General features: G+C 43.7%; 1 protein-coding gene across 1 annotated transcript in view; it reads right to left on the bottom strand.

Annotated features, from left to right (window-relative positions):
• Positions 1–19,661, bottom strand: part of USP22 (ubiquitin specific peptidase 22) — a 38,655-nt gene extending 18,994 nt beyond the window's left edge. Inside the window, exons 1-2 of the mRNA XM_081270810.1 lie at positions 19,014–19,661; positions 6,071–6,203 (exon numbers count right to left, since the gene is read on the bottom strand). Of these exons, the coding sequence (XP_081126936.1) occupies positions 6,071–6,203; positions 19,014–19,184 (304 nt within the window). The 5' untranslated portion in view covers positions 19,185–19,661. The remainder of the gene's footprint in view (positions 1–6,070; positions 6,204–19,013) is intronic.
• Between the last annotated feature and the right edge of the window lie 2,609 nt (positions 19,662–22,270).

Here is a 22,270-nt window from a genome sequence, read left to right as displayed (position 1 = left end):
TAAAATGATGCAGACACCACAGAAAAGTTTGGTGGTTTAGCAAAAGTCAAAACACAAAATTAACAAATGACTCAGCTGTTGCATTTCTAGGTTTATATCAAAGAAAAATGAAAACATATGTTCACCTACAATTACACATAGGTTCGTGGCAGTATTTATTCAATAGGAGCCCAAAGGTGAGAACGATCCAAATGTCCATCAACAGATCAATGGAGAAATGTAGTAGATACACAATGGAGTATTATTCAGCTCTACAAAGGAGTGGAATACCAACACATACTACAACTTGGATGAGTTCTGAAAGTACACTGGAAACAGAAGTCAGATACTAAAGGTCACATACTCATGATTCCATTTACAAGAAATGTTCTGGACAGTCAAATCCTCAAGACAGCAGACGAGACGCTGCGGGAAGTGGAGGTGAGAGAGTATGGTGGACAGGAGGTAGTGTTCTGAGTGTCCCCTCCTCTCTCCCCAACTCCTGCAGGACGCTCTCCCATGCTCCAGGCCATCTCTCAAGGGACAGCAACCCACCCCCCTGGTTCTCTCATGTGCGGCCATCTGAGGAGGACGATAATGTAGGCATCACAAGCACACCAAACAGGTTTCCCCCTTTAGCCAGGGAGAAAGGAAAGGAAAGAGTAGGGCAGGAGGGGACAAGGAAGTTTTTGCTAAAGAAAGCACACAGGCTTTGAGGTCTGCCAAGCCAGGACTCCAATGCTGGCACTGCCCTATCTCAGTCCTGTTACCTGAACAAGTTCCTTCACCCTCCTTACTCAGCCCATGTTACCAGTGGCTCAGCAGGGCATCTATTTTTTCCCTGCAAGGCACCGGCACAGCACAGGGTCTGCTTCAACCTAAGGCTCCATCTGTGGACAGGCAATAATGTTGCTGACCCTGTAAGGTGACAGAACACTGGGCTCAAATTTGTACCTGGTCACTGAACTGTCTGAACTCAATGAGGCACACAAGTAATAGCACATTTCATCCAGCAACTGTCTTTTAACTTTTTAATATGCTCCATAGCTTTTTGATCATGTTACACTATAAGAATAATCTTTGGGAGAAAATAGCACTCATTTTCAAATACTAAAACGTTCTGAATTAAAGCCTTCCATCTTCCACTGGGCATGCCTGTAATCCCAGAGACTCAGGAGGCTGAGGCTGAAGGATTATGGGTTCAAGGCCAGCCTTGGCAACTCAGCAAAATAAAAAGGACTGGGGATGTAGCTCAGTAGTAAAGAATCTCTGAGTTCCATCCCCAGTACCAAAACAGAAATCAAAAAGCCTTCAATTTTCTATCATTTGCACAATTTTCAGCCCCTCAGGCCTGTGGGAATTTAGTCACATGGCCTATTCCTTTTTTAGTGAAATATCATTTATATACCATAGAATCCATTCAAAGTGCACCTATATCCACAGGGAATTGATTCCAGAATCCCCTGTGGATACCAAAACTCTGGGTGCTCAAGTTCCTTACATAAAAGGGTGGGGCATTTGCATATACCTACACATATCCTCCTATTTACTTAAAAGTTATCTCTAGATTACTTAATCACACCCAATTCAATGTAAATACTATGTAAATGGTTGTTACACTGTATTGTTTCAGGAATAATGACAAGAAAAAAGTCTGTATATGCTCAGGACAGACAAAACCATCATAGGTTCAACTACGGAGTGATGTCAGCAATGACATAATATTTCAAAAATATTTTCAATCAACAGCTGGCTGAATCTGCTCATGTGGGATCTAGGGATATGGAGGGCTGTATCAATAATTTTCTTGTAAGCATTTTTTAAATTGTGGTAAATATATACAAAATTTGTCATTTTAACCCTCTTGAAGTGTGCAATTCAGTGACATTAATTACGATCATAATGTTGTAAACCTATTATTACTCTACATATTTCAAACCTTTTTCATTACCTCGAACAAAAACTGCAACCATTAAGCATTAAGCCCTTGCCCCATAATCAGAGACTGATGCAAAAAAGGCACCTGACAAAATTCAATACCCTTCCAAGATAAAACCAATGAGTTAACTAGAAGGAGAAGGCCAGTTCCTTGATATGACAAAAGACACATGAACACACAGCTGAAATGACAGTGGTGACAACCTGAAGCTTTTCTCCAAGACCAGGAAAAAGACAAGAATACCTTTTATACTATTGCTATTCAATACAACACTGCAAGGTCTAGCCAAAGCAATGAGGCAAGGAATGAAAAGAAAAAGCACTCAGATTGGAAAGAAAGTAGTATCTGTTTCCAGATGACACAATATTTTATGCAGAAAACCTTAAAGAGTCTACCCCTTCCCAAATAAATAATCCATAAAAACTAATAATTCAGGGGCTGGGGCTGGGGCTGGGGCTTAGTGGTAAAGTGCTTGCCTTGCATATGTGAGGCACTGAGTTCAATCCTCACTCAGCACCGCAAAAAAATAAATAAAGATACTGTGTTCATCTACAACTAAATAAATAATTTTTTAAAAAAACCAAAAAGCTAATAATTCAGCAAAACTGCAGGTTACAAAAACCAACACACAAAAAAACAGTTTTATTTCTATGTAATAACAATGAGCAAAACGAAGAGGAAATTAAGAAAATGATTTCACTTACAACAGTATCAAAGCTAATAAAATAGCTCAAGAATACACTCAATCAAGTTTTATCATACACTAAAACCCACAAAATATTGCTAAAAGTTAAGACAAATAAATGAAACATGGCATGTTCATGGGCTGGAAGATTTAATGTTAAGATGACAACACTAGTCACCTGCCTATAGTGTCAACTACAAGGCTGAGGCACAAGGACTGCTTGACATCAGGAGTTCAAGGCCAGCCTGGATGCCGCAGTGACAGCATCTCAACAATAAAAAGAGGAAAAAAGACAATTCCACCCCGTAATCTACAGATTCAATGCAGCCTCTACTACAATCCCAAAGATATTCTTGTAGAAAGAAACAATCCATCTAAAACTCATGTGGAACCTCAAACGACCCCAAACAGCTAAACAATATTAAAATAGAAGAACAAAGTTGGAGGATACATTTATTGATTTCAAAATTTACTATACAAAGCTACAATAATCAATTGTGTGACACTGATTAAAGACAGACATACAGACCAATGGAACAGAGCACCCACAAATAAAATCACTTGTGTACAGTTAAGTGATTTTTCAATAGGGTATCAAGATCCTTCTGGGGAAAGTCTTTTCAATAAATGATGCTAGAAAATCTGTGTCCCTAACATGCAAGAAGAGCAAAACTTTAGCTAACACCATATATAAAAATTAAGTGAAAATGGATCAAAGACCATCAAGTATAAAATTTAAATCCTAACTTAAGGGAAAGAAAAAGGCGGGGGGAACCTTCATGACTTTGGATTTGACAATGATTTCTTGAACATAACACTGAAAGCACAAACAACAAAAGAAAAGAATGTACTTGTCAGATTTTTGAGCTCTGTCTTATCAAAATTTAAATCCAAGGTAGTGAGATTTTTTTCTTCTTCACATAAAAATTGATACTGAAAGTGACTGAAAAAATAGGTTTCAGAACCAATGATTATTTTCTTCTACCAAAAAAAAAAAAAAAAAAGGAGACTGACGAGGTTCTCAGATGGAGAGAAATTTATTATAACACAATTACAAGACTGCAGGTGGACGCAGCAGCAGAATCAAAGATGTGGGTACTTGGGCTGCAGTTACAGCTCAGTGGTAGGGTGCTTGCCTGGCATGTGTGAAGCACTGGATTTGATCCTCAGCACCACATAAAAATAAATGAATAAAATAAAGGTATTGTGTCCATCTAAAACTAAAAACAAAAACAAAAAAGATATGGGCACTGGAAGTAGCCTATTCATGCATCACGTCGTAAACGAAACACAAAACACACACCAGAGGGCCACATCTTTCTCCCATTCCATGGTTTTGTTTCCTAAAGCAACATTTATAAAAGCTCACTCATTCTAGTTGAAGTAAGGGCAAAATTTATCACTCAGGTTGCTAAAATGAATTAACATCACATTTACAAAGTGATATTTACAGATCATGTTGGGTTAATAAGATTCTCCAGAAAATTTTTAAGTAAAAATATATTTCCAATATTCCATATTCTTTTAACCATACCATTATCTGGTTCTAAACTGATCTGAAATTCAATTACAGCAGGAACACGTCATTTGCACTATTAGAAGGAGATATCACAGATGTCTATTAGAGCCACACTGACCTCTCAGTATCCCTTCCCTCACCCATCCAATACAAAAAGTCATCACTGACTGTGGGCCCCCTTTGGGTTTGAGCCCTATGCACCATTGTCTCTCCTCCCTGATAGGCCAGTTAGCTCACTGTTACAACCGAAGCCCCCAATTCCAAGCAGTCTTTTTACAGACAATTGCTATTAGATGGAAATCAGGTCCACTGGAGATGACTGAGTTACTATGATTTCTCCTATCTCAAAAATAAATAAATAAATGGCCCCTCACAAAACTTGAGGTGAATTACAAAGCCACATGACAAATGGCTGAAGGGCGATGGAGACTGAACCCAGGGGCACTTTGCCACTGAGCTCCATCCCCCGCCCTTTTTATTTTTTAAGCATATAAAAGATAAATTCATCTCGATGCCATGCGATGTTAATGCTAAGTGGCCAGGGCTGGCCCAACTTGCAGTCCTCCCGCCTCAGTCTCTCGGGGCACGGAGATCACAGGTGAGAGTCACCGTGCCCTGCGGATATTGGATTTTTATTTGAACTTTTGTATTTGCTTTAATATGAACTAGTCCATGTCAAACAGAAATTAAGAAACGTTTCCTTTACAACAAAAGTGCTGCTGCACCCAGCATGATGCTGAGGTGACAGCCTCCGTGCCCCCACAACACAGCAGCTGGCTCATAAACACATCACACAACCCAGACGCCTGTTCTGCTGTCAGTCTCCTCGCTCTTTCAAGGAGACTACAGAAGACACGTGTCTACTTTAGTCTTAACCAAAACACGGGGCTCAGGCTTCCCGTGTACACTGCCTACAGGGAGTCTGTGCAGCAACATGACAAACCTGCATCACGTTGTTTGTGATTAGGATGTTTAGGCTAATGTGTTCCAGAGAGCATGAGATTACAGATTTTTAGGAAAAGAAGCAGAAAAACATCTTTTGCTAGGTCCACATGAAGCGTTTTCCAAAAGAGTTTCTCTAGCTTGGACCCTCTGAAAATGATCTTGTAAAGGAGAGTCTCAAGACCTCACAAGCATTTAACTGAAGGTGCTACTTTGCAGGAAACAAAGAAATATTTAATGACAACAGTATTTCCAATGATTTGGGAGACTGGGGCAGGAGGACTGCCAAGTTCAAGGCCAGTCTCAGCAACTAATCAAAGCTCTAAACAACTTAGTGAAACCCTGACTCAAAAAATAAAAAGCAAAGGGGATGTGCTCATTGGTAAAGCACCTCTGGGTTCCATTCTCCAGAGCCGAATAACTAAATAAAGCCAAGATAAAACAGTTTAAGTAACTTCAGAATGTAGGGGTTTGAATTTTTAAAAATTTTTTTGTAGTTATAGATGGACAGATGCCTTTATTTTGTTTATCTTTATGTGGTGCTGAGGATGGAACCCAGGGCCTCACGCATGCTAGGCAAGCACTCCACCACTGAGCTACAGCTCCAGCCCAAGGAGTTTGAATTTTTAAGCATATGAAAGAAATGTATCTTGATGCCACACAATGTTGAACTTGTCTTTTCATGAACTTGCCTACTTTGGTTCCTACTATATATTTCAAAGGGAAAAATGAAGATCTGATATTCATTCATTGGGAAAGCACTGAAGAATACACATCAAAGTTTCAAAGAAAGTTAGCCAAACACAACAAACAGTAGCTGCCATTTATCATTTAAAGTCACATAAAATGTTAAAACAACTTAATAAATCTTCAGGCAAACTGGGCACACCATCCATCTGAGCTCAGTTCCTCACTTCCTCTGTAGTGTTTTACATGGAGACAATCACAAAATTTACAGGACAGAGAGCTGGGCGGTGCCCATTCCCGCCTCAGGAGGGCGCCTTACCCAGGTTGTGCCGCTTGGACTTGGCGTGTTCGTGGATGTGTTTCTTATTGAAACAGCCAAAGAAGACGCAGTAGAGGCAAGAGTGGAGACGGTTCAGGTGGACGCCACAGACATGGCAGACGCAGGACTTTGCCTGAAATTCAGAGAAGAGAATCAGTAAGTAGTGCAGGAAGCAACAGGAGAGGTAAAAGGGAAATGCCGAAGCCAAGCCAAGCCATCCTGGAGGAAAGGAAAGGGAATTTAATTGCAAATGACTGTTCATCCTTTCAATTCCCCTTAAAGAGATTTATTTCATTTATCTTAAAATTAGCGCCATATGAAGACAGCCCATGACCTCAATGTCAAAACCCAGTAAGTAGCCAGGTGTGGAGGTAACACACCTGTGATCCCAGTTACCTGGGGAGCAAAGGCAAGAGAATCATGAGATGAAGGCAGCCCAGCAACATAGCATGACCGTACTGTGGAAAAACAAAAACAAAAACAAAGCCCGAAAAGCTAGTGGCATGTTTACCACATTTTCCTCCCCAATCCCAACAGGCACCCTAACCGACAGGGCACTGTCCCATTGCAGGCCAGCTACCCACACGGTGAGTATCATTTGAGGCTTGATAACCCTGGTTTCCAGAGCACACACACCTAGAAGCAAAAAAGCAAAACAGAAACCACACACAGCTGTAGGGGGTGGTGCACACCTGTAATTCCAGCAACTTGGGAGGCTGAAGCAGGAGGATGGCAAATTCAAAGTCAGCCTCAACAATTTGGCAAGACCCTGTCTCAAAAAATAAAAGAGCAGGGGTGGGGTGGGGGGGGGAGAGAGTGGGGGATATTGCTTAGTAGTTAAGCACCTGGGTTCAATACCTGATTCCCCCAGCCACCAACCTCCAAAAAGAAAACACCACACACACACACACACACACACACACACACACACGGAATAGGAGAGGTTGAATCAAAGCAATATACACAAACAAGAAAAAAGTAACAACAATTTACTGCTAAGAAATAGACCACATAAACATAACATTTTAACAGCAGCAAGTATGAGCACAGTGGTAAACAATTCTTATGCAACCGCAACACTCAAAAGGAAGGCTGACTTCCAGCACTACAGGGGACAACTAAAAGGAGATGACATCTTAAGGAATTTCAGCAAGAACAAATCATTTACATTGAGTAAAAATTCCAAGCCCATATTGAAATTAATACTAGAGACACACACACTAACTCTAAGTCATCTTCACAGGTGAATTCCAACTAACAATTATAGTGGAAGGCCAAAAATATAAAATCTCCACTCTATAACCATAGTAATAACTGATTTGAGCAAGAATCGGCAACGGACTCTAAAACCACTGGGTAAAAAAATATCAGTAATTCACAAAAGCTAAAATGGCAGAAACAGACCAAATACCTGCCAAAAGATGATGGGGTAGACAAACTGCAGTGGAGTGCAATTCGCCATGAACAGGAAGGAGGACTCGACAAGCCGCAAGGCAGCAACCCTTGAACACATGACCCAAGTAAAAGAAGCCGGACACCAGACACCAAAGGCCACGGGGAGTAGGATTCCACCCACACAGAACACTGAAACCACAGAGAGGACCCAGACTGCCAGGGCTGGGGAGGAGAGCAGGATAAAAACGGGCTGCAACCCGAGGAGGTGGTGGTGGTGGCCGCAGGACTGAGCACACACTCACAGTTGCTGAAGTGGATGGTTTTAAATGGTTGATTTTATATCATGTGATTTTACCTAGAAACTCAAAACGTAAAAGCTTCCTTTCGGACTGAGAGCTTGGGTCAACACCACCTTAATCAAACTGAACTTTCCCCAGCAAAACAACCCAATCCATGACACAGCACTGCCTCCAGCAAGGTCCACACCTGACTCTGCTCAGGAGAAAAACTCAAAAAGTCCAAACTGACTCTGCAAAATATCTGTTCTGTGCTCTCCAAAGATACAATGTACAAAGACAAAAAGCTGGAGAACTCTAGATGAACAGAACCTGAAGAGACACACACAAAAAAATGCACTGCATGATCCTGGGCTGAATCCTATGACCAAATGATCTCAAGTCATAAGCAGCATTATTGGGAAAGCAGAGCTGTAGCTTGGATTTGGAAGCTTGGAGCTTGGAGCTACTGGGAGGTGATGGAAGCTCTTTTAACAGAGGGGCCTAGTGGGCCGTCTCTGGGCCCCTGGGGGCATGCCCTTGGGGGGCACTGTGAATAACCAGTTCTGCTCAGCCACTGGCTCCTGCCACAATCCCAAAGCAATGAGGCCAACTGACATAGGTTGTAACCTCCAAAACTGTCAGCCAAAATCAACCTTTTCTCCTTATAAACTGATTATCTCTGGTTTTTGTTAGAGTTTCGAAAGGCTACCAAGTGGGGCATTTAAACAGGGATATGTTAGAAAATATGATTCTATTAAAACTACACTTGGATTGGGATCGCTGCACTGTGGTTATGGAGAATAATGAGCTGGTTCTTAGGGGAGGTGCACTTAAGGGTAGATACCATGAGAGTCTACAACAAACTCCAGAGGACTCAGGAAGAAAGGCATACAGAAGCATAAATGAAGGGCAAAAGCCGAACCTCTGGGAACTCTACGAAACTATGTGACATTCACACAGTGCTCTTACTATTTGTTGTAGGTTTCTTAATTTCACAAATTCAGGGAAAGCCAGTATCAAACTGCATGAAACCCAGCAATTCCACTTCTAGGTTTACGTGCAACAGAAGACACTGCAGATCAGAATTTCACAGCAATGTTATTTGTAATACCCCAACGTAAGAAGTAGGCAAAAATATTCCCCATGAGGAAAGATGAATGGATGTGTGATCAGCTCGTAGAAGACTACACAGCAAAGCAAGGGGCCTATGGGGCACTCTGCGGGGTGCAGGACTTCGCACCACACTGAGGGGAGCAGTGAGACAGGCAAATGCATATGGCGGGCTTCCCTCACAGAAGCAGCAAAGCCAGTCAAGGGCTGTGGAAATCTACACCAATGATTCCCAGAGGGCCAGGGGAGGGACACAGTGGCTTGAGGGGGGTTCTGGGGTGATGAGTGCCATCCCCGTGCCCCCTGCAGTGGTGATGCACATTCACTTTATGAAAAGTCACTGAGGTGTATGTTTTAAAAGGGGTGAGAAACCACAGCATAATAATAAACAACACACAGAGAATCTACACACATATGCTTGAAGACATACATGAAATACTATGATGATTAAAAGAAGAAAAGCATATCTGATCATGGAGGGTTGGGGGAAAATCAGAGAAGTTTGTACGTGAGAGATGGAATTTGAGCAGAGAGCTCAACACTATACGGCACAGCCCTTGTAGTCAAACACAAGGCCTCACACTAGTGGGCAGACAACTCACTGAACAGTCCAGTTCAAAGAAGTAAACGAGCACCATAAAAACAAGCCCACAGGCTTGGGGTTGTGGCTCAGTGGGAGAGCGCCTGCCTAGCACCTGTGAGGCACTGGGTTCGATTCTCAGCATCACATAAAAATAAAGGTATTGGGCCGGGGTAGTGGCTCAGAGGTAGAGCTCTCGCCTAGCATGTGTGAGGCGAGCACCACATAAAAGTAAAATAAAGACATTGTGTCCACCTATAACTAAAAAATGTTTTTATAAAAAAAGGTATTGTGTCCATATCTACAACTAAAAAATCAGCACACAAGTCACACATTTTCAACTGCTCCATTAAAAGCAGATAAGTTTAAGAAGGTAAGTCTAATTCTCATACAGTGACTTTTTTACCACCATGAACTTGATATAATTGAAGCACCAGGTGAAAACATTCTACTGTCCGTGAAAAACCAAGGGAAGACCTGAAGCTGAAGCCCTGACTGGAATCAGACCAACTTCTCAAACAAGCCCACAACTCTGGAGCCCCTGAAGGGCCAAACTCGGACCTTCAACACAGACAGAGCGCTAACATAGATCTCAGCACCCACCTAGTCAAACCCTTCATTGGGCCAATGAAGGACCAGCTAGCTGTGTTCTCAAACGGGCCAAGAGACCCACCTGCCAGGCCTACCAAAAAAGGCTACCAAGAGTACCAAACCAAATTACGTTATGTGTGACAAGTGCTCTACAAAATGTAAACTGCTGGATACATGTGAAGTATCACAATCACAAATGGGAAGCCCACGTCACACATCTGGCAGAAGCAGGGATGAAGTAAAAGGCTCTGGTACTAATGACTCAGCCAAGCAGCCTCAGCTTCCCAAGTGTCAACTGCACATGCACATGGAGCAAGCAGATCACCCTGAAGCCTTATTTTAACCTGCTGTTCTCCTTTGGTTCCCAGAGTCTTATATATAAGAGCTGCTACCAAGTCATGATACCTATTACTAACACTCAATTCTACTTTAATTCCTGTTCTTCAACACTTTCTACAAGTGCCTGCCAACATAAAATACTAGAAGATGATTCAAGTGTCTATATTGCAGATCATTTAAGTCTCCAAAAAGTGAGTTTATCTACTTCCGATCTAAGAATCTGTTCAACATCAAGTGGATCAGATCTGTGTGTCGTTAAAGAAGACCTAGCACAACTTAAGATCTGGCCAAAGGAATCAGGCTGAGCCAGTCCCTGGATCAGAGACCAATCTGTAGCAGCTGATCCAGAGGACAGAAAAACAAAATGCAGACAATGAGAAAGTCAGCAAGTCGATACCTACAAGACATCACTATAACCATACTCTGGAGCAATGCATGTCACCCAACAAAAGCAGCCAGTCTGAAAAGACTATACTATAGGAACCCAACTCTAAGATTCTGAAAAAGAAGAAAAACACAGATGGTAAACAGATCAGTGGCTGCTAGGGATAGGGAGAGTTGAGCAGGGGAAGCAGTGAAACTGCTCTGTATGTGACCCTAGTGGTGGGTGCATTTGTCAAAATTACTGAACAGGGACAGAGGCTGTATCTCAGTAGCAGAACATTTGTCAGCATGGATGAAGCCCTGGCTTCACTTGTCCGCACCACCAAAAAATTCACTAAACTTTACAGAACAGAGCCAACCTCCACTGGTCATGCAGGCTCACACCAGTACTCCTAGCTACACGAGGGCTACGGCAGAGGGATTCCAAATTCATGGTCAGCCATGGCAACCTAGGAGAGACCGTCTCAAAATAAAAACTAAAAACAAGGGCTCAGGGTATTGCTCAGTGGTAGAGTGCCATTGGCTTCAATCTCAGTGTCACATACAAAAAACAATCATCTTTTACCCATGCAAAATTTTACATGACACAGTCGGAGGATGCCAGAATGGAATGCAGCCTATGAGAGAAGAATCTGGTTGTCCTGCAGGTAGAGGACATACTGCACTGAAAGGGGTAGGAAGAAAGTTCCTAAGTAACTTGGCAATGAGTGAAGGTGCTCACTAAAGGAAAGGTGCACCCAGCACTAGTTCTGAAACCTCTACACATGTCCACAGAGACTGAACTATTTCAAAAATGGACTGTGGGTGATGGGAGCCAGGTGTCTCTCTGTTGGACACAGAAGTTACAGATAACCAAGAAGGGAAGACTAGAAAATGATCCATATAACACTGTATTAGAGTTGGAGACACCATGTATGGCTTAATATGAATGCAAAGGGATATACTGAAAAAATTATAGATGTGTGTCCAGATGGATTAACACACAACAGGTCTATTTTTTAATGCTATCCTCAGACAGTCAAGAAGCCACCATATCCCAGTAATTAATGAGCACACCAGTGCCCAGATCCCGGTTTCTAATTTCATTCTCTAATAAATGGAACCAGGGATCCTTGGAGAAATGGCAGAATCTAACACCAGAGCAGAAAATATATAATTTGACCCTGAAATATTTTGCAATACTGGAAAGTAATGAAATGCTCAAAAATGACGAACAGAATAATGTGGAATTACTTGGAAGGCTGAAGTTGGAGGATTGCATGAGCCCAGGAATTCGAGGCTAGTCTAGGCAATGTAGTGAGGCCGTGTCTCTTAGGGAAAAGAGAGGAACCAACAATGATATGTCAAAAGGACACAGAAGCCAACTGAAAGAGCTCCTAGTAACTGAAGCTAGAATACGAGCAACAAAATAACATGAGGGCTGGGAGTGTAGCTCAGTGGTAGAGCACTTGCCTAGCATGTGCAAGGCCCTGGGTTCAATCCCCAGTATATCAAAAAATGAATGAATATTGTATTATGTTTATATTTATTTAACATCCACAAGTTCATCCTGATAAGTAAATGATTGAGTAAACACATAAATGAGGGAGAATGGGCAAATCTTCCATATAGAAAAACTCCAATGTATAGCCACTCTGACCAGGCACAACAGCTCACACCTATAATGCCTCCAGCTTCTCAGGAGGCTGAAGCAGGAGGACTGCAAGCTTGAGGCCAGCAAGCTTGAGGCCAGCCTGGGCAACTTAGCAAAACCCTGTCTCCATATAAAATAAAAAGGGTTGGGTATGTACAGCAGTGGTACCAAAAAGGGAAAATAAATAAATAAATTATACACACACACACACACACACACACACACACACACACATCTTCTCTGCCCTTGAGGAGGAACAAAACTACCCACAAAAGTATGACCTGTGCAGTGACTTCCTTCCAATGAGGACTGTGTAGAGGAAAACAAAAGTTACTCTGTAGTGGACAAACCGACATATAAGATATCAGCCATATGGTTAAGTTCACTATCAAGAGTGGTAAAACATCGCGCACAGTAGTGCATGTCTATAATCTCAGCAGCTCATGAGGCTGAGGCAGGAGGATCACAAGTTCGAGGCCAACCTCAGCAACTTAGCAAGATCCTGTCTCAAAATAAAAAATAGAAAAGGATAGAGATGTGGTCCAGTGGTATGTTGTCCCTAGGTTCAATCCCTGGTACCAAAAAAAAAAAAAAAAAAAAGGAGTGGTAAAACATCCCGATAGTATTATCCTTCATACGGTATTATGAGAAGGGTACTTTACTTCTGTGGTCTTCCTTCCCTAGCCCCATAATCACAAGAAAAACTAGACACACACAAAGGAAGGGATATTTTACAAACCACCTGACTACTGTTCTTCAAAACTAACAAGGTGCAATGTGTGTATATGCAATCCCAGTGACTAGGGAGGCTGAGGCAGGAGGATCACGAGTTCAAAGCCAGTCTCAGCAAAAAAAAAAAAAAAAAAGAGGTGCTAAGCAACTCAGTGAGACCCTGTGTCTAAATAAAATTCAAAATAGGGCTGGGGGGGGCTGGGGATGTGGCTCAAGCGGTAGCGCGCTCGCCTGGCATGCGTGCGACCGGGGTTCGATCCTCAGCACCACATACCAACAAAGATGTTGTGTCCGCCGAAAACGAAAAAATAAATATTAAAAATTCTCTCTCTCTCTCTCTCTCTCTCTTAAAAAAAAAAAAAATACAATGTATGCATGTGTGAAAATGTCAACATGAAATCCACTAATATGTATAATTATTATGACTGAATAATTATATATAAAAACAGTTTTTAAAACTTAATCAGAAGCGGTAGAGTGCACCTTTAGTCTCAGCTCTCAGAGGGATGAGAAAGGAGGCCTGCCTGAGCCCAGGCTTCCAGACCAGCCTGGGAAACAGGGACAAACCATCCCCTTGAAAATAAAGTATTCCTATTCAACCTTTTTCTCTAAAGGGAATGACCTATCAGGGACGGTGTGATGATTTGAGAAATCAGCTCCCCCCAAAATAAAGATAAAGCAAACTGCTGATTCCTCAAAGAGAGGGAAAAAAAAAAAAGTTTGAAAAGGGAAAAAGTCCACTTAAAAAAAAAAGACATGGAAACGTGAGCTAAAATAAAAATAATTAATGAAAGAGGGGAGAGCTCTCAACAGTGTTCTTACCACCACTCTGAGCCAATGAAGACTAATTCAGTCATCAATGGAGCTAGTGACACAGGCAGACTTCCGGGTCCCTGGTGTTGTGTTTTGGGCAGTACTAGGGATGGAACCCAGCGCCTTGCATGTGCTAGGCAAGCAAGCACACTGCCATGAGCTACGGACTCAGCCCTTTTAAAGATTTTATTTAGAGGCAGGATTTCACTACATTACAGCAGCTGGCCTCAAACTTGCAGTCCTCCTGCGTCTCCAGGATTACAGGTGAGCACCCACACGCAGAGCTGGCCCTCAGCCTTCCCTGTGCCAGACTGCACGTCCTGAAGTTCTTCCTAGTTATCTTCCAGAAACTTGTTCCAGGACCACCCCATACCAAACTCCCAGGATATCAAAGTCCCTTACATAAAGTGGGATAGGTTCTGCACAGAACCCAAACACATCTTCCCCCATCACCTCTAGATTATTTAAAATACCTAACAGAATGTAAATGCTAGGTAAGGAGTTGTTTTACTGTTAGGCATAATGACATGGGAAGAGCAATAGATGAATGGATAAAAAAAAATGTGGCATCTATACACAATGGAGTACTATGCAGCAATAAAAAATGACAAAATCATAGAATTTGCAGGGAAATGGATGGCACTAGAGCAGATTATGCTTAGTGAAGCTAGCCAATCCCTAAAAAACAAATACCAAATGTCTTCTTTGATATAATGAGAGCAACTATGAACAGAGCAGGGAGGAAGAGCAAGAAGAAAAGATTAACATTAAACGGAGACATGAGATGGGAGGGAAAGGGAGAGAAAAGGGAAACTGCATGGAAATGAAGGGAGAACCTCATTGCTATACAAAATTACATATAAGAGGTTGTGAGGGGAATGGGAAAATAAACAAGGAGAGAAATGAATTACAGTAGATGGGGTAGAGAGAGAAGATGGGAGGGGAGGGGAGGGGGGATAGTAGGGGATAGGAAAGGTAGCAGAATACAACAATTACTAATAGGGCATTATGTAAAATTGTGGATGTGTAACTGATGTGATTCTGCAATCTGCATTTGGGGTAAAATTGGGGGTTCATAACCCACTTCAATCTAATGTATGAAATATGATATGTCAAGAGCTTTGTAATGTTGTGAACAACCAATTAAAAAAAAAAAGAAAAAATATGACATGGGAAGAGGCTGTACATGTTCAGTACAGACTCAACCTTTTTTCCCCTAGTATTTTCAATCTATGGCTGATTAAATGTGGACTTTGGAAATTAGGAGGGCGGACTACAAATCCTTCTCTAAAACACATGGCACGGTACCACTAATTCAAGACAAATAACCTAAGATCACTTTTCAACTAAAATGACCTCCTTTTCCCTATCACAAACAAAGGCCTACACCACCCCCCAAATACCGACTGCACAAGCTGCTCCTCTTCTTATTGTACACCAACTGAAAACTCCTATGGTCACCTGTAAAGATACAAAAGGGAAGCCAGGACACCATGCCTGTTCACTATCTTACACTTCAGTGCTTTACACTGTGTTTCTCTCTCCTTTTAACCATCCTGGCCTCCGCCCGGATGTTCAACACATGGAAGTGAACTTTCAGATGCAGTCTTGGCCCTGCCCTAGATCATTCCTTTTTTTGTACTAGGGATTGAATCCAGCAGTGTTTACCACTTAGCCACAACCCCAGATCTGCTTATTTTTTGAGACAGGCTCTCATTAAGTTGCTGAGGCTGGCTTTGAACTTGTTATCCTCCTGCCTCAGTCTGCTGAGTCCCTAGGATTACAGTGTGCCTAGCCAGCAGATTATTCCTTCTTTAAACTGATTAACAAGTTTAAGGCAAAAATTAGCATGCTATTTCACACCTACTGTTTCGGGGGCTAATTCCAACTTCAAGTCCAGAAGGCACAAACTCAGGGGTGAGTCCACAAACTCCTTCAGTACTTCAGCTGACTCAGAATTAAAGAGAAAATGGGTAGTCCAAAAAAGACTCAGCCCCTTTCTTCCAAAGGGTGTCCATTTCTTATTCCTCCAACAGTGCTATTAAGACTCCAAACACAGAAGCGGGAACGTGTTTCCTTACCACATGAATTCACCCTTCGCCCTCACCTGGTCCTGCCCAGATAGGTCTCCCTCCTCTCTAGCCCTTTCCCAAACTAAAAACTTTCCCTAAGCATTTTTACCAGAAGAGTTGATTTCAGACCCAAATTCTGTGCATTGAAAGCTTTCCTCCGAAGGAGAGGCTGCCATAAAACTTAAGAGCAAAGAAAAGAGAAATGATTATTTAAAAACAAACAAACAAACAAAACCCTGTTTTCCAAATATCTACATACTCAAAATATAATGCAGAGTATGTTAAGTCACAATAACCAGTAGAACTATTACACTTCCTGACTTTTTATGGCCAGTTGCTGTGTTTACACTTACCTGAAGTGGTAAGACATTTGTTACATTTAACATACACCAGAAATGCAAAGAGCAGACAGGTAATAGTGAACTCCAAACCCTGGGAACATTTTTACATTCAGCAGTACAAGATTTGTACTGCAATTCAAGCCTAATTGGGAAGAAATCTAATAACTCTGATCATGTTTCCCCTCATTCCCTTATCTAAAGAAGAAGCAAAGTTTGGATACAAAACTCATAACCTGCCTCACCTCAAATGAGAAAATTTGTCACTCCTATTCATACAGGGATTCATTCCAATGGTTAAATTGTAGCTGAGAATGGCAACTCAAAAAGACACCTTCATTTACTCAGGAGGCTGAGGCACAAGGATCATGAGTTCAAAGACAGCCTCAGCAAAAGCAAGGCATTAAGCAACTCAGTGAGACCCTGTCTCTAAAAAAATAGAAATCAAGGCTGGGGATGTGGCTCAGTGGTTGAGTGCCCCTGAATTCAATCCCTGGCACCCCTCCACCCCCGAGAAAAACTACAATTTAGGGCCTGCCCTAGTGGTCCATACCCATAATCCCAAACACTGGGGAGACTGAGGCAGGAAGATTGCAAGTTGGAGGCCAGTCTCAACAACTGAGCTAGTCTAAGACAGAGAAGAGGGGGAGAAGGAGGGAGGCAGGGGGAAAGCTGAGGGGTAGCTCAGTGGTAGAGAGGACCCAGGAGCCACTCCCAGTACCACCAAGAAAAATACGTACATACATTCACTGAAGTATTGTCAAAGTTCATATCTTAAAACTAAATACATTTTAATCCTATACAACATGGAAAATGTATGTTATTCCCTGTTAATCACCATAGTTAAATTGTTTCTCAAACTAAATTTTCCTAAACTGGGCCACTTAGTGTTACAAATAGTCACGTGGGATGTGAAATAATACAAGAAAATAACTCCCCACCCTCCCAATCAAAGAAAAATAGATTCAGGATTAATTGTTGGTAGACTACTAAATGGCAGTGCAATAATTGACAGTCCTGAATTTCAAGAGAAATATTTATCACCGCCTGTCTGTAGCTTAAATCTTTACTAGAGAACACAGATGTGGTTCAATAGCTTTTAAACTAAGCAACTAAAATTAGATATTAAAAATACTAATCTAAGCCGCATTGCAAAAAATAAGAATTTCATATCTTAGAAAACTAGGCTCAGGAAGCTGAAGCAGGAGGCTCACAAGTTCAAAGCCAGCCTGAGCAACTCAGCGAGGCACTAAACAATTGAGGGAGAACTTGTCTCAAAACGTTAAAAAAAAAAAAAGGGGGGGGGGGCTTGGGGTTGTAGCTGTTGTGGCTCAGTGGTAAAGCAAATCCTGGTACCAAAAAAAAAGGGGGGGGGGAAGGAGAGGGAGAGGATTCACTATTTATTCCCACGTAGAAATGCATTTTACATCAAGTCTTAATCCAGAAACGAACAAAACAGTTGCAACAAGATTATCAACTAGTTTTAAGAGTCATAATTCCATAAGTAGCAAGAATCTCACTGACAGTAAAAAAAAAAAAAAAAAAAAAACTGTTTCATGTAATCTTAGTTCATTCTCAATGATAAGTATGCCCAGCATCATTACTATCAAAAAAACAAAAAGAAAGAGAACACTTAACAAGGCCTACAAACCCAGCAGATCTATTGGTTTTCCCATTACAAAGTGCTATTCAAGGTGGAAATTGATAACGACTCCCAAGTTAGGGTTGTCATTTGCAAAACTGCGTTGAATTATTAAAAAAAAAGTTTAAGAAATAATATTATTTCCTGGTTTCCAAATATTAATACGCTTAATTGCTTGGATGTACACAATTGGATGGTATCACTGTGACTACCTCAATGGTTCCTCATTGCAGAGGCTCCAAGCCCCACCTTTACCATCAGCCAAAAAAATATATATTTTTTTTCAATTCACTTCTCCGTAGCTACAAGACAAATCCTCAGTGGTCGTGGCGACGCGCCGCTCCACAGCTAGAGGATTCGCTCGGCTCATCCCCGCCCGCCCTTCTCTCCCCGCCCCAACCCCGTCCATTCCACAACTGAACCAGGGGAAAAAAGGGACGCCCTCGCCCAGTCGGTCCCTGTAGACCCTGGCCCTGGGGGGGTACCCTTTCCAGTACCCTAGGAACACCCTAACCACCCAGGTCCCGGGCACAGGCTCCTGGTCCCAGCACTGGGATCCGAGCCCGGACCTGCACGAATGGACTCTCGGATGTCACGGAGCCTTCAAGACGGTTGGCCAGGGTGACCGCCGCAGATCACCCCAGGCCCGGGGGGTCTTCCTCTCTAATCTTTTCCCGGCGCCCCCATCCCCTCCCAGTCCTGGAAGATTCCTGGAACCCTGGAAACCCTCTCCTGCAGCCCCAAGCTGCCCTCGCAACCCGGTGGCAGAACCCCCCCTCCCAGTTTGCATTCGCCCTCCCCCGTCCCCACCCTCCGCGTCCAGAGGGGGAGGTGGGGGGATGGGGAATGAGAACGCTCCTGCCCCTCCCCCCCGCTGATGCACGCAGCCCCGGAGGCGGCGGGAAGGTCGCAGGCCCTCCCCTCCCCACCCCCATCGGGGGCCCCAAGACCCCTAATCCCCGCGTGCCGCCCCGCGCTGCAGAAAGAGGGGGGTGTCCGGGGCCAGCCCAGGCCGCGGAGCTGGCGGGGGTCTCACCTTGCGCTTGCGGGCCTCCGCGGTGCCGCTCCACACGAAGCACTGGTAGATGGCCCGCAGGTTCTGTTTCCAGTTGTCCACCTTGAAGCTGCCCAGGTGCGAGCAGCCCGGCGGCGCCACCGAGAGCTCGGCGTCCATGGCCTCGCCCTCGGGCTCAGGCCGGGAGACCATCGGGGGCAAGGCCCGGCCTCGCACGGGGGCCGGCGGCGAGGGGGGCGAAGACGACGCCAGCGCGGCGGGAGCTGCTGGGTTGCGCGCCCCGTCGGCCGAGGCGAGGGCGCCGGGGAACAAAGCGGGCGGCCGCGGCGCCGGCGGACAAAGACAGAGCTGCGCGAACGCCGAGGGGAGGCGGCGGCGGTGCAGGCGCCGCCCCCGAGCTGCGGCGGCCGCGGGCCCCTCAGCGCAGAGCTCTCCGGGTTTGCGGGCGGAGATTACGTCACCCCGAGCTAGCCGGCCGGCGCCGCCCTAGTGCGCAGACTCCGGCCGGCAGCAGCCCCGCCCCCCGCCATCCCGGCTCCTCCCGCGCCCGCAGCTACGGGGCGGTGGAGGGGAAACAAAGGCCTGTCCTCACGTCTACGTCATTGGCTGCCGCGGCCCCCCGCGGCACCTCCGGCCATGGTCATAGGCTGACAAAACCATCCATCTGGCTCAGGACCGCCTCTCGGGATGCCGGCGACTGGACTTGCCGGGCCTTCCACTCGGAACTGCGGAGGCGGGGGGCGTGCTGAGGATTGGGTGGCGCTGGATGTCCGTCAGGGCGCGGAACCGGTTTGCACCGGCCTGAGCTCTGCCGCAAAGAGGCGGGGCTACGGGCGGGTGGGAGGTGGGAGGCGGCGGAGTGGACTCTGAGTCTGCGCTCCCCTCTCCCTGGGCGCTTCCCTGATGTGCTGTGCTGCCCTGGCAACCGGACCCCGTCCTGTGGGACTTTCTCGCAGGACCCTACCGCCTTCGTAGCCCGAGTTCCCGCTGCAGTGTCGGGGGCGTTAGATTGAACCGCGAGCCTCCTGTTTGGCACTGCTTCAAGGATGCAGTTGGGGTCCCTCCCAACCAGGAGCCCGCAGTCCAGGGGAAGACCTAACCACAGAGCTGTCCAGTTGAAACAGGATGCCAGTCACGTACCGAATTAGAAATTTCATAAAACCTGCATTTTTTTTTTAGGTTGCATTTTATTTTTTAAAATTTATTTATTTTGCATTACAATTCTTAATACATCATTACACAATAATTTATCATATAAAACCTGCATTTTTTTTAAATCGAAAAGAGGAAAAAAAGGCGAAATTAATTTCAGTGAGACAGCTTCGACAACCCAACCTAGCCTGAATATCATTTCGCCATGTCAGCAATACTGTAAAATTGTTAGTGAGATATTTTCCAATTTTGCACGAAGTCTTTGAAATCTAGTGTGTGTTTCAAGCACATCCAGTTTGTACCAGCCACATTTCAAGTGCTCGCGGCTGCTAGGTGGGGCACCCCAGGTCTAATGAGTGCAATCAGCCTTCTTCTCTGTGGGTTCCACGTCCAAGGATTCAATCCACCGAGGATAGAAAATATCTGGGGGACAGGGGAAATGTCCTGTACTGAGTGCTACAGACATTTTTCTTGTCGTGATTTCCTAAGTGTCATTGTTCCCTAAGCAATGCAGCGTGACAACTATTCATATAAGCCTTTACGTTGTGTTAAATATTAGAAGATCTATGGTTTTAAGTATGCAAGAGAGCCAGGGGCGGTGGCACACACCTGCAATGCCAGTAACTCTGAGGCATGAGAATGTCAATTTCGAGACCAGGGAGGCAAGGTCTCCAATTTTTTAAGAAAAAAAAAAAAAAACTTGGGGATGGGTAGGTGGCGGTTTAGAGGGGGAGGAAAGAGATCTTGGGAAACCTCTTGGGTGAGGTGAGATGCTGCTCCCCTGTACTCAGCCCATTGCTTGAGAGTTTGCAGCACTCTTCCACAGATAGGAGAAAACCAGTTGCTCTCCAGAGCTGTCACCAGTTGAAAAATAAAGATAGAGGAATCATGGTTCTTAAAGCTACAGCGCTTAATTTGTTGACTACTGGATTAGAGCATTTGTATTGGGGGGCAGATTGCCAAACACAATTTTGCCTCAGAGCCTTTGAGTCTGTAGTCTCTCTTTATGCCTAAAATGCTTTCCATCGCACTCCGGCATTCCACGGTTTATGCTCCCTGAACTCTTTCCAGGCTTTATCAGAAACTACCTTTTTCATGAGGCCATGAGGCGTTCCACTGCCACTCTATTGAAAACTATACCCTCTATTCAAAATTCTGCGTTCCCTTACCCTGCTTTTTTTAAATTTTTTTTTTGCTTTTTTAAAAATTTTTATTATTAGTTGTTCAAAACATTACATAGTTCTTGACATATCATATTTCATACATTTGATTCAAGTGGGTTATGAACTCCCATTTTTACCCCGTATACCCTGCTTTTTTTTAAAATACTTTTTTTTTAGTTGTCAATGGACCTTTATTTTATTTATTTAATTTAATTTAATTTAATTATTTATTTATATGAGGATCAAACCAGGGGCCTCACACATACCAGGCAAGTGCTCTACCACTGAGCCACAACCCCTGCCCCCATACCCTTTTATTTATTTATTTTTGTTGTTATCAATGGATATTTATTTATGTATTTATATGCGGTGCTGAGAATCAAACCTTGTGCCTCACACATGCTAGGCAAGCGCTCTATCAATCACTGAGCTACAACCCCAGCCCTTAAACCTGCGTTTTTTTCCCTCCAAAGAACTTATCAACTATCTGATATAGCATTCATTTACTTCTGTATTTGTTGTTGTGGTGGTCTATTCTCTCCAAAGCATGAAAAAAAATCCATGAGGATGATGACAGCATCTCCCAGTGCCCCAAAACATGAATGCCTGCTTTCGGTGTTCCCAAATTGCCTGCTGAATTAATTAGCTACCTAATCAACCACAAACAGATAAGAAAATCTAATAAGACTATCCTTGGAATAAAACACTGGTTAAGGCATGGTGTATTTGAGGAAGAAATATGGGCTTACTAAAAAGGGAAATCACAAATAGTTAATAAGTCTGGAAATAAAAATTATGTGGGACTGAGTGTGGCTCAGTGGTGGAGCACATGCCTAGCATATTTGAGGCCCTGGGTTTGATCCCCAAGACTGAAAAGAATAAATAAAAATAAAAGTATATGTGATTCCAGGCTGGGGTTGTGGCTCAGAGGTAGAATGCTTGCCTGGCATACATGAGGCACTG

This window comes from Spermophilus citellus (genome assembly GCF_964194105.1).
Source record: "Spermophilus citellus genome assembly, chromosome: 17".
Lineage (NCBI taxonomy): Eukaryota > Metazoa > Chordata > Mammalia > Rodentia > Sciuridae > Spermophilus > Spermophilus citellus.
This window is presented reverse-complemented; position numbering and strand designations above follow the sequence as displayed.